Raw genomic sequence first — 26,636 nt, 5'->3', positions numbered from 1 at the left:
TCTGTCTACCTCTGCCTCCAGAGTGCTGGGATTAAAGGCCACCATTGCCTGGCTTTCCCTTAACATTTTTACTTGAGATATAGTTTCTCATAGAAACTCTAGATAGCAGGCAGTGTCAAGATGACAGATTTCCCAGTCACTTTCACCCCAACCTCAAGCTGGTAATTCTTTCCATAGAAAAGGACATTTTCACTTTCTTTTGTCCATCGGACTTTTGAAGTAATAGGCTACATGCAGTTGGAATTTATCCAGTCTTCATCTTCAGTCTTCAATCTGTGGTCCTCTATATAAACCCAAAATTCATATTGGGAACATAAAGATGGACTTGTGGGGCTATGAACTAGATCTCCTTGTTTTTCTTCCCAATGTGGCATCATTGAATAAATTCCCCTTCTGGGTTTTACTCTTATTTGTTTGTTTAATTGGACGATTGAGGATAGATTGCTGAGCTTGGCTTGTTAAGAGCTTCAAGGGCCTAGGCTCTGACACTAAAAACTCTACTAATAGAGTCCCTTTATATCCTGGTATGTCTTAGTTAGGGTTTCTGTTGATGTGAAGAGACACCATGACATGGTAACTCTTATAAAGGAAAACATTTCATTGGGGCTTGCTTACAGTTTCACAGGTTTAGTCCATTATCATCATGATGGGATATGGCAGCATGCAAGCAGACAGGGTGCTAGAGAAGAAGCTGAAAGTTCTACATCTTGATTTACAGGCAGGAAGGAGACTGTGTCACTAGGCATGACTTGAGCATATATGAGACCTCGAAAGCCTGCCTCTACAATGACGTACTTCCTCCAACAAGACCATACCTACTCCAACAAGCCTATCCTCCTAATAGGCCACTCCCTATAAGCCAAGCATTCAAACAAATGAGTCTATGTGTGTGAGGTGGGGGTGTCTATTCAAACCACCACATAGTATAATGATGCCCCAAGGCAATAACAACTTGTGACTCTGAATTTCTCATGCAAAGTGTTCAACCTGCCTGGTTCTTAAGTTTATTTTTCTGTCTAGGTTCCATCTGTGTAGAAATTTAGAGTTGCAATTCCACGTGTAATTTGTCTTTTCTCCACAAGTCAGCCCCATCTTTCTCATTCTTCTTCAATCAACCTTGGGATAACCATGACCATCACAGAATGTTAATTTCACTCAAAGAAGTATTCCAGGAACATGAAATGAAGCTGATGAAATTATTAGTGATCCATGGAGTTTGTTTTGTAATAACCACCTACTCCAGGGCCTGGGACCTGTCCTGGAGTGGTTGATATACCCAGTACCACTCCACTGGAATGGAAGAAAACTGGTTTCCTTTGTCAGTGGGTATCAATTGTAAGCACCTTCTTTGTTAGGGGTGAGACCCTGTGTCCACTTCTCCTTCTCAGTGCTGAGATTCCATCTGGCATGATCCTGCTTAGGTCCTATACATGCTATCATAATCTCTGTGAGTCCATATGCACATCAGTCCTGTAGTGTTTGGAGAACACTGTTTCCTTGGAGTCATCCACCATCTCTGGCTCTCATAATTTTTCTGCCTCTTTTTCCTTATAGATCCCTGAGCCTTAAGGTGAGGGGTTTGATAAAAATATCCCACTTAGGACTGAATACTCCAAAGTTCCTTACTCTCATACATTGTCCAGTTGTGTTAATTACCATCTACTTCATGAAGAATGTCCTCTGATGAGGGTTAAGCAATGCACTGATTTATGAGTATAGCAATATGTCATTAGGAGTCATTTTATTGCTATATACCTTTGTAGTCAGAAGTTTTCTCTGGTCCCACCAGGCCCCACAGTCCCATGACCCGCTTATAGAAAAATCACTCAGAAGCTTATATTAATTATAACTGTTTGGCCATTAGCTCAGGCTTATTATTGACTAGCTCTTGCACTTAAATTAACCCATAATTCTTATTTATGTTTAGCCATGTGGCTTGGTACCTTTTCTCAGTTCTGCCTTGTCATCTTGCCTCCTCTGTGTCTGGCTGGCAACTCCTGACTGCTTTTCTCTTCTCAGCATTCTCCTAGGCTGCTTACCCCACCTATACTTCCTGCCTGGCTACTGGCCAATCAGCATTTTATTAAGCATTATCCCACAGCATTTCCCTTTTTCTGTCTAAACAAAAAGGAAGGTTTTAACTTTAACATAGTAAAATTACATATAATAGAACAGTTATCAAGCAAAAATTACAGCTACAATATCTAGTCTATTTATATTTGGCAAAATTAAAGAAAATATTTTATCTATCCTATATTTGTGAGTCTAAAGTTTCATATCTAATTTATCTTTTATCATAACCAAGGAAAATTATAATTATAACTATCTAGTCTTCAACTACATCAAAGACCTCACTCAGAAGGATATAATATTACCCAAGTAAACAGGAAGTGCATTGTAAGCAACTTCCAAAAATCTGGAATGAAAGAGACAGCTGGCTACCTGGACAGTTACCCAAAGTTCCTCTACAATGTTGGGGCATCCTTCTTCAGCTTATAGGCCTAGAGTCTCTCAGTTGCTTCTCTCTGTGTCCTGTAGAATGTCTGGCAGTTTCTTCTGTGAAGCGGGAACCTGAAGGATCATCTTGCCTTACAAATTTCAATGGTCACCTTCCTATGGGTCCTGAATGTCCAGTTTATACAACATTTTGTCAAGCAGTTCAGGCAAGAACAGTATCTAGCTCAAATGGCTAACTTTTGCCATGATGAAGATAAACTCCATATGGAGTGTCTTTGGTACCAATCATCTTCCTTGAAGTAATTGGTGCTGCCAGGAGCAGACATGTCTCATTGTCCAGAAAAGTCTAAGTTTTTAAAACATTTTAAATGCCATATTCTGTGGGTCTTTGAAGTGTTTGAAGATTACCTACCTAATTGAATTGTATCTATGTATACCTAGAAAACTTAACTATCACAATTATAAGTGTACTATCATAAAAGACTAATTAGTAATCTGTATTTCTTAATTACCCATTACAATTTCAAATGAGCTGCACAAACATAATACCTTAAACAAGAGTAGAAATATACATACAATGTAATAAAATTAACTTTAAACAAGTTGATGCTCTTCAACAATCAATAATCTACCCTTTCATCCTATCCTATTTCTACTATCCCCTTTCCTTCTTTAGAAAGAGATTGCATTTATAATCAACTCCCTTTAAGTAAAGATAAACATTTATAAACTATGGTTTGGGAATTGGGGCAAAGTTTCTCATACTACTTCCTGTTGATTGAGGGTGCTGGCAATCTTATGGGGATCCTAAGAAAATTAAGAATTATGGTAGCTGGGCGGTGGTGGCGCACGCCTTTAATCCCAGCACACGGGAGGCAGAGCCAGGCGGATCTCTGTGAGTTCGAGGCCAGCCTGGACTACCAAGTGAGTTCCAGGAAAAGGCGCAAAAGCTACACAGAGAAACCCTGTCTCGAAAAACCAAAAAAAAAAAAAAAAAAAAAAAAAAAAAAAAGAATTATGGTCAAGTCCTGAGAAGACCGACTGTAACCTTTGTTGATAGGTACCATCTATTAAGGTTCAGGAGGTTTGGCTCAATCAAATCTGATTCATCTTAACCTGGAACAAATCCATAGCTTCTCATCTTCTGTGGAAACAAAAGCAGAATCTCTTTTCCAAGCAACATATCCTTAGACATAAATTTTGAGGTCAAGATAACTTTAAAATATACATATTAATTTAACTCAGCAGCTTTTATAATCAAATGTCTCTCTGTAGTTAAAAATCCCAAAGACGAGCCGGGCGGTGGTGGCGCACGCCTTTAATCCCAGCACTCGGGAGGCAGAGCCAGGCGGATCTCTGTGAGTTCGAGGCCAGCCTGGACTACCAAGTGAGTTCCAGGAAAGGCGCAAAGCTACACAGAGAAACCCTGTCTCGAAAAACCAAAAAAAAAAAAAAAAAAAAAAAAAAAAATCCCAAAGACGATATAATCCAGACTCTGTGTGTGATTTCCTTCTTTAGGTGACTTATTATATTACTTTTACTGTCTCTTTAAAGACTTTATTTTTTAAAACTTTCTATTTCTTTATATAACTGTCTATATTCCTTTTCCTCTCTCTTCCAAACCTGTGTACATTTTTACGTACACTGTAAACTGTTTAGGGTTTATCCCATCTGAATCTGTCTTATTGTGACTCTATTGCTTTAAACTGCAGCATGACTAGGACTGAAATGGCAGCTTTGGCTGCTGGCTCCAGCCACCTCAGCTTTCCAACATGACCAAGCTACATTTACAGCCAGCTCTGGAGGAACCATGCTCATTGCTGACTCTGGGAAGCAGTGGGTCTATGCTTCCAAATGCGAGTTACTTCCTGTCTACCCATGTCTATATGCCTTGCTGTTCTGACATCTAATTTGCTCTCTGTCCATCTACATCACTTCCTCTTTTTACACAGCTCTGTTGCTTTCTGTCTGTCTGTACAGACCTCCAGACCTTCATGGTTAATTTGTGTTGGAATTAAGGCCTGTGCCACCACACCTGGCTGTTTCCAGTGTGGCCTTGAACACACAGAGCTCCTGCCTGCTAAGTGATAGGATTAAGAGGGTGTGTGCTACCACTGCCTGACTTCTTTGTTTACTTATAGTGGCTGGCCTTTTTCCTCTGATGTCCAGGCAAGCTTTATTTATGAAAGCACAAATAAAATATCACCACATTTCCCCTTTTTTGTCTAATAAAAAATAAAAAAGTTATAACTAATATAATAAAAACTATATACAATAAGTACAATAACTATATACAATATATACAAGCAATAAATACAACAACAATGTCCTTCTAAATATATACCTTTAGTAGAATAAAAGTAGTAGCTTTCCCCTAGATCCAGTTTACCTAGTCTACCTAGTCTCAGGTTGTTAGCTACTTCAGCTGTATCCCATACAGATTCCATCTCATGGAGTGAGCTTTAAAATCCAATCAAGAAGTGGGGAGTTACTCTCATAACATTTGTGCACTATTGTAGCAGTATATCTTGCACCTAGGTTGGTGTTGTATGTTACAGGGTTTATAGCTGGGTGATATTAATGATTACTGTTTTCCTCTGGTAGCATGGAAAGTAACTCTTAGCATCATAAATAGTCAATAGGAGTGAAGCTTGTAGTTAGGCACCAGCTCAGCTTCTCTGTGTTCAATGAAATAAGTAAGTGTTTTCTTCAGCAATAGAGCTTTATAGATAGAACTTTTTTAAAACTGAAAAACTGCTCCAAGCCACATTATAATACTAACCCTGAAAATATATGTATGTAGGTATGGGTGTTTATGTTCATATTTATGAAAAAAGCAGCTTTCAATGTAAAGGAATAAAAAAAATGGTTCATTCTAGATCCAAATATAAGTGGCCTCAGAACACAGATGTAGGTCTTCACATACACCATATTCAAATAAGGTAGCAACTTCATGAACTTCTTATACTTCTGTTACTGCAGAACAAAGAAATACATAACACATTGTTCAAATACACTGCAAGGTTCTTTGGATAGAGAGAGACAGAGTATTTTTATTTTTTCATTTGCAGATAGGCACAATTTCACTCAAAAACTCATCTCAGAATGCAACTGTCATTTTCTGGGGGAGACAGGGGGAGTAGATCTGGAGGAGAGGGGAGATCAGGGGCAATGGGGAGGAGTGGAGGGAGGGGAAAGTATATTTAGGATGTATTGTATGAGAGAAGAAAAAATAATTTAAAAAAATTATTTGAAAGAGAAGAAGCATAAACATGAGTCCTTTTAAAAGCCAGGGCATCAGCCCAGGCACGCACATTAAAGCTATTGAATTATTTTAAATTTTGTTAACAGAGTGTTGAACATCAGCAAAACAGATATTAATCTATATATAATTTGGGAATGGAGGCTTCTCATACACCTGAAAGAAAGAAAGATTATTCAATACTTTTGACCTTATATGAGGCTTCACATTTTCTTATGCTACATTACTGCTGGTAAAGTCTCTAACAGAGCAATGTGATGTTGTGGCCTAATAGATTCTTCTCATTGTCCATTCCTCATCTTTGGCTGCCTACTGTTAACATACTCCTCTCTTCTTCCTCTGTTTCTGAGGTTTCATGGCCATGATTCAAGCAGTTTTCCTTCTATCACTCGCACAGATTCAGTGTCTCTTTCCCACACCTTTATCCCTGTGGGGGAAGTCCGTTCTTTCATGGGGCTCAGTATGTTGGAATATATTAGTTAGTAGCAATGTATTAGCCTAAAATTTTCTTTTTTTGTTGTTTTGGTTGTTTCATTTGTTTGGCTCTTCAAGACATGGTTTCTTTATATAACCTTGCTATCCTGGAACTAGCTCTGTAAACCAGGTTGGCCTCGAACTTACATATATCAACCTGGCTCTGCCTCCTGCGTGCTGGGATTAAAGGCATGCACCACCACTGCCCGGCTTCAAATTTATTTTATGGTCCATGAAGTAGTAGGAACTGCTTATGAATCCTGCAGAGCCACCTTCTCCTTATAATTACACTTCACTTGGGATGGCAAACCCATCAACAAACAATGAATGAGAAAAACATTCAGCATAAATGCAGAAGATGAGTTAATATCCTAAATTAGAAGTAATTCATAAAAGCATCATTGTAGCATTGCTAATTAATTCTTTGTTCATCATTAACTTTCCCATTTAAGAACAGTAACAGCCTACTACTACTGAACTATAGTACTTAAGAGGCTGCTGAAAAGCTGAAGTTCAGCTTTTACTTATAAATGTAGTATTGGGTGAGCTAAGCCAAACTTCAAAGCCCATTGTCATATCAACTAATTTCCAGAAAGAAGCACTTCTGTTTGGTTTGGCAACTCCTTCAGTAAAGAGATGCCTAGAGCAGCTCAGCAGACACAATAAAGGCCCAAACAAGATCTGCAGACAACATTGCACAGTATCTTCAAAGATTCTTGTTTATTCCTTTCGTGTGCTATTCTGTGGAGCTGTTCTCGTCTTTGGAATTCTGGCACTTTCTAACCACTTACGTGCTACCCAGAAGTTTACATCACTATAAAGAGGGTAAATGCTTTATTCCTAATGAAATTTATGTGAATTTTGTTTTCCATATATTATATTATCATCACAAGAATCTAACACTGTACAGTCTGTGCATTCTGTATTAACTAGTTCTCAACACAGCTCATAGTGGAGTCCAGTGTTCCTCAGTGCAAACATTTCAGTGGTAACAACAGTGTACATCAGTTCTGTCATTGGATGATGTTCCAAATTTAGCTCATTTTATGAAGTGCAGTATTTTTCATTGGAAATATAATAAAGATTCAAATTGTTGCTCTAATTCTACTTTGATACAAAAGCCCTGGCCTGCCTTGGTTCCTCACCATGCTGCTTAGTGCCATACATAAGAACATCACTTTTCTAATATTTATTCCATAGTCTATAAAGTCACACTTGAGCAACACTCAACCACTTTTAAATGATGTTATGGTTGAGCAAGTTAAGGTCCTTATAGCATGGGCTAAACAAATGTGTATTCCTCATAATGGATCTCAGAAGGGGACTTTTCTTTTTTTTTTTTTTTTTTAGTTTTTTTTTTTATTTATTTTAATTTATTTTGCAATACAATTCAGTTCTACATATCAGCCACGGATTCCCTTGTTCTCCCCCCTCCCGTCCCCCTCACCTTCCTCCCAAACCCCCCCCCCCCCATTCCCATCTCCTCCAGGGCAAAGCCTTCCCCACAGACTGAGGTCAACCTGGTAGACTCAGTCCAGGTAGGTCTAGTCCCCTCCTCCCAGGCCGAGCCAAACAATCCTGCATAGGCCCCAGGTTTCAAACAGCCAACTCATGCAATGAGCACAAGATCTGGTCCCACTGCCTGGATGCCTCCCAAACAGATCAAGCCAATCAACTGTCTCACCTATTCGGAGGGCCTGATCCAGTGGGGACCCCTCAGCCATTGGTTCATAGTTCATGTGTTTCCATTCATTTGGCTATTTGTCCCTGTGCTTTATCCAACCTTGGTCTCAACAATTCTTGCTCATATAAACCCTCCTCATTCTCGCTAATTGGACTCCCAGAGATCCACCCGGGGCCTAGTCATGGATCTCTGCATCCAGATCCCTCAGTAGTTGGATGAGGTTTCTAGCACAACAATTAGGGTGTTTGGCCATCCCATCACCAGAATAGGTCAGTTCGGGCTGTCTCTCGACCATTGCCAGCAGTCTGTTGTGTGGGTATCTTTGTGGATTTCTGTGGGCCTCTCTAGCACTTTGCTTCTTCCTATTCTCATGTGGTCTTCATTTACCATGGTCTCCTATTCCTTGTTCTCCCTCTCTGTTGTTGATCCAGCTGGGATCTCCCGCTCCCCCAAGCTCTCTTTCCCTCAACCCTCGCCTTTCATTACCCCCACTCATGTCCAGGCTGTTCATGTAGATCTCATTCCATTTCTCTGTCATTGGGCGATCCCTGTGTCTTTCTTGGGGTCCTGTTTTCCAGGTAGCCTCCCTGGTGATGTGAGTAGCAGACAAGTCATCCTTGTTTCATGTCTAGTATCCTGCTATGAGTGAGTACATACCATGTTTGTCTTTCTGAGTCTGGGTTACCTCACTTTTAAATGATGTTATGGTTGAGCAAGTTAAGGTCCTTATAGCATGGGCTAAACAAATGTGTATTCCTTATAATGGATCTCAGAAGGGGACTTTTCTATGCCATGTGATTGATAAATAGTCCATAGTATGTGCTTATAGTCAGACTTTCCATGATTTCTGGGAGACAGTGAAAGGGTGGAGAGTCTTGCATTCCTAAGGAAGGATGTGCAGATGATGGGGAAGTGGGGAAAAGATGATTCAGCAAAAGTGGAGTATACTTGAGAGAGACAAAAGTTGACTAGCCTCAAATAAGCTAGGAGGACTAGGGTCCTGGAAAATCAATGGTCACCAAAGCTGCCCAGTGAAAATGAGGGACAATGAGAGGATGAATTCAGAAGGAAGTTAATTTAGTATAGACTACTAAATTGGATCTTAAAAGAAAAAAGGCGGAGCCTAGGAAGATACCATAGAACGCCAACTCGGAGCTAATAAGGGTTTACTGCAACAGTTCTCAACCTGTGGGTCACAACCCCTTTTGGGGTCACATCAGATATCCTGCATACCAGACATTTACATCACCATTTATAACAGTAGTAAAATTCTGCTTATGAAGTAACGACAAAACAATTTTATGGTTGGGGGTTACCACAACATAAGGCACTGTATTAAAGAGTTGTAGCATGAAGAAGATTGAGAACCACTGGTTTATTGAATGACGGCAAGGAGGCAAATGAACTGGTCAGTTTAGTTGACTCATTGGGGGTACACAAGTGTCTTTCATGTTTGATTATATCCTCATTATCATCTTAGATCTAGGAGGTCTTATTCAGGTTTATTTTCTCTGTCAGTTAAAGAATTAAAAGGAAAGGAAAATCTCAGACACAGCAAGCAGAAACAGGTAACAACTTTTATGATAATCAAAAAAGCGTGCACACTGCACACACACATACACACACACACACACACACACACACACACACACACACACACACACACACACGGGGCGGGGAGGAGATGCACTGCAAAGAAGAGAGTGGACCAAAATTCCTATTTTCCATGGAGGGCCCGGAGTTTTAAGTGGTTTTGGCAGCCTGAAATGGTTCCCAATTCCTCTATTTTGGGGTCTATTTGAATAAACAAAGAAAGGAAAACTGGTGCCCACAGTGTCAGCAAAATATGTGTTTATAATGGTAAAGAGCAGGTCCCCCTTCCCTAATTTTGAGTTGTCACTTAGAGACTGGGGAGCTGATGAGCCCACAGCTTCAGGTAAGTATGTTCAGGACCTACCTTAAACATATGTGATCAGCCTGGGCCTGTCTTCTGGAAGAGGAGGGGTCTTGCTATCAGAAGAAAAAGCTCTCTAGGCCTTTGTCTCATGTTAGGGTGTTGAGGAAGATGCTGGACATTTGCCATCCTCAGTATCTGTGGTCCCTTTCCCTATCTGTCAGGGATCTGTCTAGGTCCTAGACTCTCACCCTTACATATAGTTTCCAGGGATGAATGCTCATTCAAGGAAAGAGAGTTAAGAAGAAAGACCTTTCTGGAATTTCTAGCCTCTGGTCAGGACAAAATTCCCAACAGGGCCAAGGTGATTTCCAGCTTTAGCCAAGGAAAAAATTCATTTTTGGGGTCCCCTACCCTAAAACTCCCTGACCAGTTTCTACATCCTGTTCTTATAAATTTCCCCCAAACAGGCAACAGTAATTATTGCTAATAATTTAAAGAATGACCAGTCTTGATTCTTGGAGTTAAATTGAGTATTAGATGTGGCAGTTGGGATACCACTCCACTGAGTGTATCTGAGGGCCTTGAAGCTGCATCAGTGATTCCATTGGTGCCATAACCAGGTGTGGCACAAAAGGGAACTCTTTGGTGCCTTCATAGAGGTCTGAGGGAGAAAGAGTGAAAGCAAGAGAAGGTGGATAAATGAGTATCAAATCATTTGGGCACAGAGGGATTTGGGGCTCCTGTTTAAGCCTTGAAGAATGATCAACGAGACTGAGTTAGATGGAGTTAGATTATAATAGGACCATCTATCTGCATGTGGATTGACTCTAAATGCTAGAAGATAAAATTAAAACAGCTCTGTAGTATATAAGATCCAGGGGCTGGAGAGATGGCTCAGAGGTTAAGAGCACTGACTGCTCTTCCAGAGGTCCTGAGTTCAATTCCCAGCAACCACATGGTGGCTCACAACCATCTGTAACGAGATCTGGTGCCCTCTTCTGGCCTGCAGTCATACATGCTGTATACATAATAAATAAATAAATAAACCTTTAAAAAAAAAAAAGATCCAGAGATTACTAGAATTACTATTAACACTAATCCAACATAACCCCTTCTCACCATGAAGAGCCAGAAATTCATCTCCAGAGTTTTTTATCTAATTGCATGATGATGTCTAGCATGTTCTGAATCTGTATTTGTGGATTTTATAGATCAAATGAAGCATTAACAGAATTATTAGGAATTCAGTCTTGATGATGGCACAAGTGTTGGCTTAAGTTGCTGTGTAGATATCTAAAGTCTTATGGTTTTAAGCCCTTTTGAGTATATTTAGTGAGATTTTTGATAAGTCAAATGGTATCCTCTAGACTTATAAATGGAATAGAAATGGAAGGTAGATGATCATATCACTGGACAAGATTTTGGATACGGCAATGTCATAGCATAAGTTTAGCAAGGTAATCGAGAGTTTTTATTTGTCACCCCTACATCCAAGAAAATCCTCAAATATGTCTGTGGATTTATTCTGGGGGTAGTCTGAGCCAAAAGTTAGTGCCACAGAACCGTTGGATGTCCTTGGGGGCTACTTAACATATTCTTGACCTTAGGAAGCACACAGTAGCAAACCTTTCTCATGAGTGAAGAACAATAATACTTTGATATAAGAGAAACCCAGGCTAAATACTAAATATTACTAGGATATTTGGAACAAGTACGATTTCATTGTTGCAATCATTAGAGGGACATCTGGCTTAAATAAAATTTTGTTGACATCATTCATATATATATATATATATATATATATATATATATATATATATATATATATATATATATATATCCCATGTTTGAAAATATCTATCCTAATATCTGTGATTGCTTCTATCTGTAGATCTGTGGAGCTAGGACTACTAGAGGTGAAGGCTTAAGATACCTCTTATTGGTCCTACTGTGTCCCTTTTAATTCCACATTGAGTTCATAAGACATTGGAAGACATCCCATATAACAACCTGTGTAGCTGAAGTTTTCCTGGTCCTGCCTGGCCCACGGTCAGGACAAATCTCTCTCAACTGCCAGTCTGGCAGCCAAGTAAACACACAAAGACTTATATTACTCATAAACTATATGACTGTGGCAGGCTTCTTGCTATCTAGTTCTTATATCCTAAATTAACCCATTTCTATTACTCTATACCTTGCCACATGGCTTGTGGATTACACGTACTTTACATGTTGCTCGTCATGGCAGCAGCTGGCAGTGTCTCCCGACTCAGCCTTCCACTTCCCAGCATTCTCCTCTCTTTTTGTCCTGCCTATACTTCCTGCCTGGCTACTGACCAATCAGCACTTTATTTATTAACTAATCAGAGCAACACATTCGGAGCATACAGAACATCCCACAGCAAACCTGGTTTGAGGTGGGGAAGTTAGCTCTGTAATCCCCTTGATAAGGAAATACCCCTATGGAAATCCACAATGAAAACTGGCATCAACCATTTTTCCTTTTTCTGTGCACTTAGCCCATTATTGCAGTCACAAGGGCTATCATTTTCCTGTTTTATTCACTGCTTTTTAAATTTTGCTCCTGATTATAAAAGTTCTTAGTAGCCGTTTCAAGGAAGTAGTCTAAAGTTTGTTCAAATTCCAAAGGGATCCTTTTCACTTTCTACTTGTTTGGAGTGTATTGAATTATAAGGCAGTATCAGGATCAAGTACCTCTCCATAGAGGCAGGGTCTCTCTCAGTCCTTCTACAAGGGCTGAGGGTGACTCTTTGAGAGCCTAACAGTAACCAGAGATGACTTGGAAAAACTTAAAGTCTTGGAGTGAATCCTCTGGAGCCTCTCTAAGAGACATAAGCCTCTGTCTCCAGTCCACAACGGGGCCATTAAGGTCCCAATGAGGTTTATCTTGTGGGACTGCTCGTCTCCCAGTTGAGAAGTTATTGTCCACTTGTGATTTGTACCTCACCAGTTATAGAGTTTCTCTTTTCATTCATCCCACGTATGTGGCCTACATATCTACAGAAGTCTTTTCAGTAAGTATCAGTGACTGATTTCGGAGTAACTACATTCTTCTAGCCCATGTCAGAGGAGTGAGTGAGTCCCTGGAAGACCTAAATATATTTCTCAGGGGCTTCAGAAATTTTTCAAAGATTACCTTTTCTCTGTCTCAGATCTTAGAAGGAAAAGATAGTATAATCTTTATTTAGTCTCCATGTCTGATCAATACCTGTCTCCTGCAATGGCAGGCAGAAAGGATATAGTTGAGAAAACACTGGGATCCTAAGGCTGAGACACTTTTTCTTGCCATAAGAGTGACTGAACCTAGCCAGGTAGTGGTGGCACACGCCTTTAATCCCAGCACTTGGGAGGCAAAGCCAGGCGGATCTCTGTGAGTTTGAGGCCAGTCTGCTCTACAGAGTGAGATCCAGGACAGGCACCAAAATTACACAGAGAAACCTTGTCTCGAAAAAAAAAATGCTTTGGTATGAGGGCATGCTGGAGTGCTGGGTCAATCAATATATAACTTCCTGTGTATTTCTGAGTTGAGCGAAGAATAAATAAGGAACCTCAAACTACTTTCCTTTTTGTTCCTTGCAAAACATATATAATTATAAAATGATATTAAAAGTAATACTTTCATCTGAAGGCCATTTTTCTCTATTATCTGATTTATATTCAGGCCAGGCTCAAATACAAAACAATAGCAGACATATCTTTTGTAAGATATGTTGATTGAAGAGTTAACAGTACATAAGGATTCAGCCTGTAGGAACCTTTGTTAAAGATAAACAGCCACCTATCTGTAAAGCAAAAGAAGATATATTGGACACAGTTCTTATCTGTGTTGCTACCTTCTTTTCTGGAGCATCGTCTGGCGAGTTTCCATTGTTTTTCTCTCCTTGCCTCTTAAGCAACCATGAGGAAAGGCCTGGCAGGCTAGCTGCTGTCACTGATAAGACCTTGATTCCTGTATCCTCTCTTCTTTCATGTGCCATCGTGAGAAAAAGGAGCCCATCAGACTCAACAATATCACTCTAACCAACATCTAACCATTCTCAACAACATCACTCTAACTGATTATCACACCGGACCCACCATAAATTTTTAAATGTCTTGAGTAAACACTGAAGCTTGAATGGCTAGGAAAGAAGCCAATGTCTATTGATTATATAAGGTGTGGGGATCTTCTCTGTTGCACCTCTAATATTCTCTTCAGACATTTCCTCTGGCCCTCCTTTTCTTCAATATTTTAATCGGCTAATCCATTTTATGTTCCTCAGTCTAAATAAGAGACAAACATTATAGTGCTAAGGATGAATTTCTCACTTAAGGAGAGTCCCTTGATTTAAAAGAGTCACACCTTAATTTACCACATGTAACTTAAATTTAAGTGCTCATAATCTAGAAAATACAGAACATAGAGGGAAAGGTGTGTGAAGGAACTCAAAAAGATATGGTGTCCAGATGCTCTTTTCCCCGACCCTGTCCCTGAACAGCAACTGGAAAGTGAAAGCAGGAGCAGGGCACCTTGTGGCAGAAGAAGAGTAAATAAAACCTGTGGAGCAGTTCTGAGAGTGGGAATAACAGCCACATAATAAAACCACCCGACAGATGTTGGACAAAGAGCAGAAACTAGGACACTACGAAACTAGAGTGCCAGGCACTAGCACCTAGTGCATTCCAGCTGTTCACAATGGTACGATGGTTTCTGTACAGCTACAGCAGCCTCCTCTTTTCTGGTGGTGGTTTGTCCAACACACAGCAATTTATTGTTTGGTTCCAGGTGGATCTGTGCAGTGGCTCCAGATTCAGTGCTAGGCTGCCATGGATTCACAGAGTCCAGCCATCTCAAAGTGCTAGCTAGCCCCGTTTGGCATCTGGCAATTTCATGCTTCTCTACTTAGGCACAAATTCAATGTCCATGGTGCAGGGAGGGTGTTCCAGCACACTCTTCATCCTAGACTCACAAAAGGTGGAAAGGGAAAAAAGAAGAATGAGGGTTAAATTAAAGGAAGGTGCAAAGATAAACAGAAGAACTATATGTAAGTGTGGATCTGAGTTTGGAGGTCAGGAAAGCTCTGTGTGTGTGTGTGTGTGTGTGTGTGTGTGTGTGTGTGTGTGTGTGTGTGTGTGTGTGTGTGTGTGTGTTGGGGGTAATAGTGAATTTAAAGCAGAGAACAAACAGAGCATTGGCTCCTGTATTCACCCTCCTTCTCTTCCTCCTCTGCCACACCAATGATGTAGGGAAAATTGGGTGCCCTTGAGAGTGACGAGGAAGGGAAGGTTTGGGTCCGAGAAAATTAATGACTACCAAAGCCATCTCAGGATAGTGTCTCTAGATATTTGGCTTATAAGTTAAAAAAATAAATAAAACTAACAGTCCAGTGGGAGGTTAGGTTCCTAAAGGAGTTTATTATACATAGAGCTGAAGAGTAAGAAGGAATTGTGCCTGTATAGCAAGAGTGGAGTACCATTTATGTTCCTCACCAGGCTTTGCTACACGAAGTCACAGAGAAAGGTCATAGAGTCAGTTCAGCTAGCCCATCCATAAAATGTCCAGGTACCTCTCAGTTTTATTCACATCCTCACAGAGTTTCCTGGCACAGAGAGCCATTTAGGGGAAGAGAGATGATGAGAAAGCAGACCTCCCTTCTGGCATGTATGAGAACAGGAGATAGAAATTGGCTAGATGAGTCTATAATGAAGAAACCAAGGCAGTGATGTTTCTTTCTTAGATAAAAGTCAGAAAACACAAGATTTCATGATTAAGATATACCACACCCATAAATAGTCCATATGATTTGCTGATTTTCTTTCTAGAAATGCTGTCCATTTTTATTCTAATGAAGTATAATAATGCAGAATTTCAAATGGTGGTTTTGAATGTAATCCCCGTGTCATCAGCAAAGAAAAAAATAATATTTTAATTACAAAATTGTTTTTTGTCAGTAATTTACCAGATGAAGTAGAAAATACATGCATGCATGTTGTGAGGGAAATTTTTTCTTCTACAATCAGTATGTTAGAAATATACCAACAAAAGATATAGGTGAAAGATACATAGGTCTTTGACACATTTGTTAACCAGTTAAAAAATTTTCTAGCTGTAGATTTTTCTAATCTCATTTCAGTTATGATAAAGTATCCTGGAAAGGCAATGTAGGGGAGACAGGGTTTATCTCATCTTACAGTGCCAGGTCATAGTACATCATTGTGGGGAAATCACAGTGTCAGGAGCTTGAAGCAGAAAATCACATCATATCCTCAGTTGAGTGAAGTAAATGGAATGTATGCATATTGCCTGCTTGCTTACCTTTCGCTCAACTTGATGTCTGTTCACTCATACAGTCCAAGATGCCCTGCCTGAGGAATGGCACCACCCACAGTGGGTTAGATCTTCCCAGATAAGTTAACTTAGTTAAGACAGTCCCCCCACACCCAGGCAGGGGGATCGAGATCTGTCCCTGGTGCATGGGCAGGCTTCTGGGAATCTGGTGCCTGTGGTGTGACACCTTGCACAGCCTAGGTGCAGTGAGAAGGGGCTTGGACCTGCCTAGGCTCAGTGTGCTGGGCTCTGCTGACTCCCCATGGGAGACCTCGATTTGGGGGATGTGGGGATGCGGGGTGGCTTGGGAAAGAGGGCTGGGGGGTGGAAGGAGGGAGGAGGGGGGTCTGTGGATAGCATGAGGAGTGAGTAGAAAATTTCTTAATAAAGAAAAATTTAAAAAAAAAAGACAGTCCCCCCACAAATATGCCCTCAGTCCAACTCAATAAAGACAATTCTCCACAGCCTTTTGGATGTTAGTCTCCATTGAGAACTAACCAGTTCTTCTGATGGGCCTTCCTTTATATACAACAACCCTCTCTTACAGCTTTAAATACTATTTCTCTGTTCTGTGTATTTATTGTTTTAACTATGAAATGATGTTGAAATTGTTCTTCTGATCCTGTTGCTGTGGTGTTCTGTAAGCCTCATATCTGGATAGGCATCATTCTCCCTAGATTTGGAGAATTCTTTCTGTGATTTTGTTTTCTGTACCTTAGAATTCTTCTCCTTGTTCTATGCCCATTATTTGTAGATTTGTTCTCTTCATTGTCTTCTAAGATTTTGTTTTTTTAATTTGCCATTATATTTCATTATATGATCCAATTTCTCTAATTAATCTCAAATCCCTAATATTCTAACTTCAATATTTATTATGTTGTTGAGGCTTTCTACTGAACTATGTTTTGACTTAGTAAATTTTTCATTTCCAGCTTCATTTCAGTTTGGGGTTTTCTTTATTTCTGAATCTTTAATTACATTCTTGAATTATACAGTGTTTCACTTATTCCACTCAGCTATTTGTATTTTCCTGGGATTCAGTCAGTTTATTCCTATCCTGTTCAAGTTCATTCAGATATTTATGTCTGCTTTGAACCATTTGAACTCTCTGAACATGTTTAATCATTTTTTGAACTATGTTCACTTAAGTTGTCCTCTTTAGTGGCTATTGCTATGGAATTGGTGACTCATTGGGAGGCTATATATTGATGAGGCTTTTGTTTTGTTTTGTTTTTATTTCTGGGCTTCCCCCCCCCATATTTCTTGTGTTCTTACAATGGGACCTGGGCATCTGAAGTTATATTGTAGGTTGTATCTTTTGAGATGAGATTTCTGGCCCACAATGTAGGCTGTCTGAGTTTCTAATAACATTCTGTCATTGCTGGAGGTCCTAGGCAGGTGTCAAGTTAGGCTTTGGTGATTACAGAGAGGGAATGGGGCAGGGATAAGGAATGTGTGGTCCCCAATATGTGACTGGTGAAAGTTGGGGTAATGCTGAGCATGGAAGGTTTGGGAGGTCATTTGTCAAGGTCTTCAAGTCTTATATGGTAGCTGAAGCATTTCTAATAGGTAACAAGTGAGATGTTTGGTAGTCTACACCAGGGAAGGTGCAAGATGAAGAGATGTGGGGGCATTGACTGACAAAAGATGGGACTTTGGGAACCATGACTGGGGAAGGCCCAGGAGTCTGACCTGTGAGTCACTTTCCTAGGTCTCCATGTCTCCTAGGGTGGATTCTTGGGCCCTTTTCAGGAAGTGAATGGTAGTTTATGGGGTCCTAAGGAAGTAAGGACCTGAAAGTGAAAGTGTAGATTCACTTGCCAGGATCTTTGGTCTTGTGAGGCATCTAGAAAACCCTTAGCTGGTATTAGCCCAGAGAATATTGGAGAACATTGAGAGAAAGGAGTTGGAGAAAGAGGCATGGGGTCCTGTCTGGGTTGTGGGCAGAGCTTTGAGGACTCCCTCACAGAAATGGACCAGAAAAAAAAATGGTATGGTGTCCCAAATAAGCATTAGGCAGGATTTGGGCCTGTCAAAAGTGAAGAGGAATAGGAAGAGGAGACATCAAGTGCATTACTGGGTAGCTGGGCCTCATGGGGCAGCTAGAAGGTCAGACAACACTTTCTTTTCAAACAATGATATTTTATTAATTATTTGAGAATTTCATGCAATGTGTTTTAATCACACTCACACACCTTTCCAAGCTCCTAGATCCACCCCAATATCTCTATCTACCCAACTAAGTATTCCATTTTTTTAATTAGTAGAGGCCAATTATGAGTATGGGCCTTCTCTAGAGAGTAGGCTTATCAGGACCACACCTTTAATAAAACACACTGTCTTCATTTGGTCATCTAGTGACAAAATATTTGACATTTTTACTTTTTGACAATTAGAATTATATTGCTATGAACATTTGTTACTAGTTTTTTGTGTGCCTGTTTCAGATGACTGGAATATGAATGGAATGACTGAATGATACAATTCTGTATTTGACTTTTTGAGGAACAATCAGCGTTTTATCCATACAGACTAAAAACTTTATGTTCTTGCTAGTAATGTACAGAGTTCTAATTTCTCCAGAGCTTCACCAACAATTTTTGCTGTAACTTTTAAAAAACATACTTTGGCCGGGCGGTGGTGGCGCACGCCTTTAATCCCAGCACTCGGGAGGCAGAGCCAGGCGGATCTCTGTGAGTTCGAGGCCAGCCTGGACTACCAAGTGAGTTCCAGGAAAGGCGCAAAGCTACACAGAGAAACCCTGTCTCGAAAAAACAAACAAAAAAAAACAAAACAAAAACAAAAAACATACTTTGATCAGAAAAAACCTGATAGTTTTGATTTATATTTTCCTCATGGTTTATAATAATGAGCATATTTTTGATGCTTATTGACCATTTTTTATTGATTGTTTTTAATTTTGGTTCTTTTTTTCTTATTTTTTTTATTAGTTCTTTGACAATTTTGTACAATTCATTCTGACTGTATTCATCCCCCCACACATACACATTTCCTATCCAGTTCGGGTTTCTATTGCTGAGATTAAACACCATGACCAAAAGCAAGTTGGACTGGAAACAGTTTGTTTGGCTTATACTCCCACATCATATTCCATTATTGAAGGAAATAGGACAGGAAATCAAACAGGGAAGGAACCAGGAAGCAGGAACTGATGTAGAACCTGGAGGCAGGAACTGATGAAGAAGCCATGTAGATGTGGTGCTTACTGGTTTGTTCCTTGTGTCTTACTCACCCTGCTTCCTTATAGAACACAGGACCACCAGCCCATGTGTGGCACCACACACAATGGCCTGGACCCTCCCCCATCAACACTAACTGAGAAAATGCTCCACAGAATGACCTACAGCCATCTTTTGGAGGCACTTTCTAAATTGAGGTTCACTACTCTTAGATGACTATAGTTTGTGTCAAGTTGACATAAAACTAGCCAGAATACTTTTCACACCTATCCCCTATCAGTATTCACCCAATTTAGTGTCTTTTTCCTAATCCATCAAGACCAATTTGTGCTTAGATGTGTGACATTCTACTGGAGTGTGATGGGCTTACCAGTGCTACAGGTGCTACAGTCTTAGAGAAAACTGACTCTTCCTCTCCTAGAAGCTAAAGATTGCCACTAGCTCTTTGGCCTGTCTTAGGCTTAACATACTTCCTGAAGGTGCTTTGCTTGCTAAAAGAGAAGGAAAGGAATCATCAATCTTACCCAGCTGTGACTCTTTTAAGCTACAGTAATGTCTGGCCTGGTAAAATATGCACATTAATGAAAGTGTGGCATGAACATCATGTGAGTAACCAACCACTTTCTGGTTAGATTTAAATCCTGCTCCACAAATGAAATCCGTACATGGCACCATTGTCAGGGCATGAAGCTATAGTTAAATAGGCCATAAGGGAGTTCCTACTATTATTCTGCAAAATGGACATAGGACTAAACCAATAGCTAGTGATGTATCATTATACCTACAGATTAATGCATCATTTAATCCTCATCAGAGAAGTTGCTATTTGTAGTAGATGATGATTAGAAGAGACACCCACAACTGTATATGAATTACTTATATGGTATTTTCCATTCAAACAGTTTTCTGCTCTCAGGCTAGGACTACCAGGAATTGTTTGATGGTTGGTTTTTGTTTTTTTGTTCATTTGTTTTTGTTTTTTTCTGGAATGATTAAAAAAAAGAGAGAATTTTTAACTGTATTCTGTTTTACACTTTCCTAATTACTGTACCTGATTGTCAATTTCATGTTGTATTATAGCTCTATCATACAGAACACTTCTTTGGTGTTTTGATTATTTCTCATTATTCACCCTACTCAAAAATTAGCCTAGAGCTACATATCATATATGTAAAATATAATATTAAGAAATGCATCTTTCCCAATAAGCATTTAAAAATCCCAAGCCCTTTAACCAGTTTGCCTTGTGGACATGTATCTATGGAAAATTAATGGTATGAATGGAGGTAAAAAGCTGTATATGTAAAGGCAAGACTTAGAAAACATTTTCTTTCTTCATTTTTCCATGATTTTACCAATAGACAACTAAAGTTACTTAGGAAATTTGACCTCGTTTATAAATAATAGCAATAAAAATAATCTATTGGAATGTAAACATATGTTTTAAAATATTAAAAAAAAGAGAAAACAAGTTTATACACACCACATAATTGCAATTACAGTGAGGACTATATACCCCAAATGCTTTGGACCAAAAATAAATGAAATTTCATAGGCTTTTTTTTTTTTCTGATTTTGGAACATTTGAGTACACTTTAATGCTTGAGTATTACTAACCTCAGAATCTGAAATCAAAAAAAAAAAAAAAACCAGACTGAAATCTTTAACTTTGATTTGCTTTAAGTGTTCTGAATATCAGGGCTTTTCATATTTTGGACTTGTGGATTACATATTCACTCAATATAATAATAACAAAAATCCCAAAACTTTGCCTGGAATAAAGAATAGAAACCAATGCTTTGAAATTATTACTCAATTATCCCTGTAAGGCAAATTCACATAATACTCTATCTTGTTATAGGGTTGAACTCTGAAAGACATCATTTGTGATTTCCATGTACTCCTGGATCATTTTTACATTTGTTTTAGAGACTTGACTCTAGTTTGAGGTTTTCAGATTGAATAATATACTTAAATGTTGTATGTACTTCAAAACATCAATTAATGTTGTTTATTTTAGGTTTATCATGTTCAGCTGTGAACTTACTAATATGATTTTGTCTAATATCAACATGCCACTTAACAGTTTAACATATTTCTTGAACTCTCCTTATTTCTACATATAGATTTTTTGTGAAACAAGAAAATATGATATTTAAACTTTATAAAATAATGTTTTTTTCCAGGTGTCCCATTGCCTAAAGCAGATGTTTCTGAGCCCCTGGTTGCCAGTTCACCAGTGAAGAGAGCTCGATATGCAGATCCTCTAAGTGAAGAGGAAGATAAAGTAAAAGAAGACCCCTTGACCATCTCTGAACTAGTATATAATCCCAGTGCCAGCCTGCTCCCTACCCCAGTGGATGATGATGAAATCAACATGCTCTTTGACTGTCCATCTAGGCTCGAATTAGAAAGAGAAGATACAGATTCATTTGAGGAACTGGAAGCAGATGAAAATGCCTTTTTGATGGCTGAAGAGGAGGAGCTAAAGGAAGCTCGTCAAGCTTTGTCATGGAGCTATTCCATCCTGACCGGCCATGTCTGGGTCAACCCCCTGGTCAAGAGTTTCTCCAGGCTCCTTGTGGTGGGCCTGGGACTGCTGCTGTTTGTATTTCCCCTGCTCCTCCTCCTTTTGGAGTCAGGTATTGATCTCTCCTTCTTATGCGAAATTCGTCAGACACCAGAGTTTGAGCAATTTCACTATGAATATTATTGTCCCCTGAAGGAGTGGGTGGCTGGGAAGGTCAACATCTTCCTCTACATGCTGGGCTGTTCTTAGGTTCATATCTGATGAGACTAAGGGCTATCTTCAATACTGGTGGTATCATTTTCAGTAGATGCTAGGTTTTGATTGGCCTTGAGTTGTCAAGATGTGTTCTTTTCTCTTAACTGACTGCTCAAACCTTGAAATTAGTTTTCTGTACTTCATTGAATTTAAGTTAATTTAAATCAAATATAATTCTTTTAGTTATCCTTCAGAAAGGCAGAATTGAAGTAACCAAAAAAAAAAAAAAAACTTCTCCTTATCATACCATAGCATGTAGTACATTGGAGTTAGGTATTCCTGTTTCTTTATTGTGAACTATAATGTTCAGAATCAGAATTTTAGTAAAAATACAAAAAAAATCTTTTTAATATAACCTTTGGTGAAAATAATATCCTTTTACTGATGCCTATACAAATAAGTTGATGCTGAGTTTTTCTTTCAGTTTTTTTTAACAAAAAAATATTTTTATGTGTTCTAACTATTTTGGTAAATTTTTAGCAAAAAAGCTTTCTGGAGTTATTTAAGTACACATATTGTAAAACTAATGCACATGGAATTTTTTAGTGTTTTGGCACCTGATTTTTTTAAAGATATTTTTTGGCTAACTAATCCCATAATTTATTACCTGCATATGACTTTGAAAAACAATAGTAAGAAACTATAGTAAGTATTCAAAACAGATGATTGAACTAGAAGATGTGAGCAAGGAGAACACTGAGTTGACACTGTGGGGTCTGGTTTTCAAAGTTTTCAACAAGATAATCTTATAATTTCATTTGCATTTTGCCCATATGTTTGGGCTGGGGAAGCAGAGTGTTTTTAAAGGAAATTGAAACTACTTGTAATAGTAAAATTGTAAAAGATCCACTAGTTAATTGTTTATTGTTTACTAATCTATGTGAAAGCAGGAGGAGTTTGGCAAATAGAAGGTAGCAAAGAAGAGTTCTGGTGAGACAGCTAGGCAAGAGGTGATAAGCTTATGGTTGCTTTTATGGAAGTGATGGGGATACATTTGGCCCTCAATGTAAAGAGCTGTGCACTCAATTTCTGAGTTCACAAAATCATGTTTAGTTAATAAAAGTGGAGAAATTTTAAGGTGAATATTTGGGATCCCTCATGCTTTTCATTGTGATTCTCTGGATGAAATTTTAAGGGTGTGTATGTCTCTCTGTGTGTGTGTGCATGTGTGTGTGTGTGTGTGTGTGTGTGTGTGTGTGTGTGTGTGTGTGTGTGTGTGTAAGAGAGAGAGATAGACAGACAAAGACAGTGAGACAGACAGGGGGAAGAGACATGGAGAGAGAGAGAGAGAGAGAGAGAGAGAGAGAGAGAGAGAGAGAGAGAGAGAGAGAGAAAGAGAGAGAGGTTTCCTTTATGGGTTTCTTTAAGTTCTGAACTCTTGTAATTGAGGCTTCCATTGAAATAATGAAGATGATACACCATTTCTGTTTGGGTGAAGTAGACAATGGAAGAGAATAACAGACAAAGGAAATGATAAATCCTGTAGTACATTCCTTCATATCAGTGAACCCAAGATAGAAAACATCTGGTGCTTTCCATTGCTGGTCACTTACCAACACTGTATAAGGAGTAAGAATCAAAAGAGTATGGAGATTTTTACCTATGTTGAAAAGATTCCATTGCCTTTGGTTATGAAGAGATTGGACACACAAATTGAATACTACAGCCATGCTTATTTAGTGCAGCTCTGAGTGTTTTATTAGATGATTATTTTGAAAGTGAACTTTGAAAGTCAGCTCTCGGGACTTTGAGTTGAATGCATTATAATATATACTTGCTATTGTATCCATAATTTATACAGATATAGAAATATATTTTCTATACCTGGAACTCTAAGCCTTTTTTCTAAGTTTGCTATTGATCAGCATTTTGATAGAAGTTTTAATTTTTCTCTTTTTCTCTCATATAACTTGGAACTCATACTCTCTGGCATAGGGAAATTCCAGTGCAGTTGGTAAAAAAAATTGCCACACTTTTACTTGTGCTTCCTATTTTCTTTGAAGTGCTGACCAAGATAACTCATCTGGGCTTCTTTTAAAAATAATGTTTAAGTTAAATAATATTTTTTTTTTGGTTTTTCGAGACAGGGTTTCTCTGTGTAGCTTTTGCACACCTTTAATCCCAGCACTTGGGAGCCAGAGCCAGGCAGATCTCTGTGAGTTCAAGGCCAGCCTGGGCTACCGAGTGAGTTCCAGGAAAGGCGCAAAAGTTAAATAATATTTTTAAATTATGGAGATAGCATGTTTATATTATAAAATATGAAAAGAAAATAAGACAGATATAACATGTAATACATGCATGCAGATTTGTAATGAGGAACAAGATGCAGATAGTTTTAACATTTACAGCCTGCATCACCCTTCTCTTGAGGAACAGTTCATTGTGGATTAGAAATACTTTTAGGGAAAGACAGAATAGGGACCGCTAAATTAATACAATAATGATAAAGCCTAACACTGGGATCCTATAATGTCATTTATTTGGTATAGAATTAAAGCCTTTAAGAAATATCCATTTATTGTTAAAAAGATTTCATCAGATGTTTGAATCAAATGAAGAAGGGATTCTTCAAAGGATAGCCAGTATATAAAATAGATTGAGAGTTCAAAGCAAGTACATTTGCATTTGAGTATTCTATTCCATTGGTATATGTGTATTTATAAAAGATATGTATGTATGTGTTTGTATAGATATAGCCCACATGCCTTTCATACATACTTACTTGTGCTAATTTTGCCCCCGTGAGGAATTTGTGGAATAATTTTGTTCCTTTCTCTCTCAGACATTGTGATATCGTGATATATAGAGCCTTAAGTGCTTAATTATTTCATGAAAATACTTTGTGTACATTTGTGAATTTGTACACACACACAGAGAGAGAGCAAGTAAATGTACACACAATTGTCTTTAGTGCTAATATGAGCTCTATAATGAGAATGATGTAGGTAAAGGATCACATATTTCTGAGCTTGGAACATGATGTGTATTATGTATTTACAGTATATTTTGTAGTTTGTCTAATATTTATGAACATAACTCTGGGAAGAATTTACAATGAGTTAATTTCATTGAAGTAACAAGAGATATGGGGGCCATATTACTGTTATTGAAGATGTATCTTTGTATAGTGGAATTAGCATTTCTTTGTCAACATCCAGAATGTTTGTCTGTTAATATGGTGGCAGGAATCACTAATAAAATAATCTGGGGTAAAATATTTTTTCAATCATTCAGTTTTATTTTATGTAAAGTAATAGATGGAAACTATAGAGGGATGTGTGTTAGGTGATGAAGGAGATTACCTAAGATTCTACTGAAGTTACTAAGGCCCAAGCAGAAAAATAAACACTAAAAACACACTCCACTTTAAAAGAAATGATTGGTCAAATTAATGTTAGAGGAATATACTTGGGACTCAGTTTTTTTGTGCAAAACCATGATCCAGGCCCACTTAGTTCTTTTCCACTGTCCTTTTCAGCCATTTCTTATCACCAATCTAAATTCCTTTATGATCCCTGCAGATACACAGAATTTGTTTCTACCAGAGACCCAGAGCCACAACAGTTGTCTGGAAATCATTAAACTCAAAGGATTAAAGACCACACATTTTTCTCCTTCCTATTACACTTTTCCTCTTTCCTATCCTCCAGTCAGGTCTCTCCAGACTTACTCCTAAGCTCGCTACTTCCTACCTACCTCAGCCCCTCCTCCCAGCCTACTTCTGTCCCTTTTGGACTTGGTGAAAACCCAGGACCAAAGTAGCCTTAGTTCTTTGCTGCCATGCCTTGTAGATCAACTGTATTCTGTTATGACTCCCCATGTAAATGCAGAACCACTATCAGGAATCCCAAAACCACCACACTAGGGTGGGAATCAGGGACCTCATAGCACCACACTGGGCTAGGACCCAGATTGGGTAAAAGCATCCAAAGAAAAGAACACCCACACAACAAAGGCAAGACACCAAAATCTCTTCAAATGCCATAATTCCAGATGCCTGAATCTAGCAAAAAACCAAAACTATGAACAATCAAAACAATATGTCTCCTCCAGAAGCCAGAAACCCCATTGTAACATGTCCTGAGGAAAGAAATTTAGCTAAAACACAAGACAAGGACTTCAAAATAGGAATTACACATGTTCAAAGACCTTAAATAGGATATAAATAAATGCCTTAATGAAGACCATGGAAACACGAACAACTGAATAAAAAAAATAATTCCAGAAATGAAAATAGAAGAAAATAGAACCACTGAAGAAACACAAACTGAAATAAAACTGGAGATGAAAAACTCAGAATGTTGAACTAAAAGCTCAGCGATAATCCTAACCAACAGATTAAAAGACATGGAAGAGAAAATTTTAAGAACTGAAAACAAGGTAGAAGAAATGGATAGCTCAGTCAAAGAAAATGTTAATTGTTTCATTTTGTTTTATTTTTTCAAGACATGATTTCTCTGTGTAGACCTGCCTGTCCTGAAATTCTCTCTGTAGACCAGGCTGGCCTCAAACTCACAGAGCTCTGACTGCCTCCACTTCCCAAATACTG

General features: G+C 38.7%; 1 protein-coding gene and 1 long non-coding RNA gene across 5 annotated transcripts in view; one reads left to right on the top strand and one right to left on the bottom strand.

The window, feature by feature from the left end:
- The window catches only part of Frmd3 (FERM domain containing 3), a 199,547-nt gene that overhangs the window by 163,915 nt on the left and 8,996 nt on the right, over positions 1 to 26,636 (top strand). Inside the window, exon 14 of one of the 2 annotated variants that reach the window (XM_052718463.1) lies at positions 21,489 to 21,944. In XM_052718463.1, the coding sequence (XP_052574423.1) occupies positions 21,489 to 21,944 (456 nt within the window). Of the gene's footprint in view, positions 1 to 21,488; positions 25,305 to 26,636 lie in introns of those variants that run through there. The other variant, XM_052718461.1, reaches the window with a different exon arrangement.
- LOC128097759 (uncharacterized) overlaps positions 13,426 to 26,636 on the bottom strand; it is a 42,586-nt gene continuing 29,375 nt past the window's right edge. For all 3 annotated transcript variants that reach the window (XR_008213977.1, XR_008213978.1, XR_008213979.1), the window contains one exon: positions 13,426 to 14,734. This is a non-coding gene — a long non-coding RNA (uncharacterized LOC128097759). The remainder of the gene's footprint in view (positions 14,735 to 26,636) is intronic.

The sequence above is a fragment of the Peromyscus californicus genome, unplaced genomic scaffold (assembly GCF_007827085.1).
Source record: "Peromyscus californicus insignis strain IS unplaced genomic scaffold, ASM782708v3 Scaffold_5__1_contigs__length_169319896, whole genome shotgun sequence".
In the NCBI taxonomy this organism is placed as follows: Eukaryota; Metazoa; Chordata; class Mammalia; order Rodentia; family Cricetidae; genus Peromyscus; species Peromyscus californicus.
Note: the sequence above shows the minus strand (reverse complement) of the source record. Positions and strands in the feature narration are given on the sequence as shown.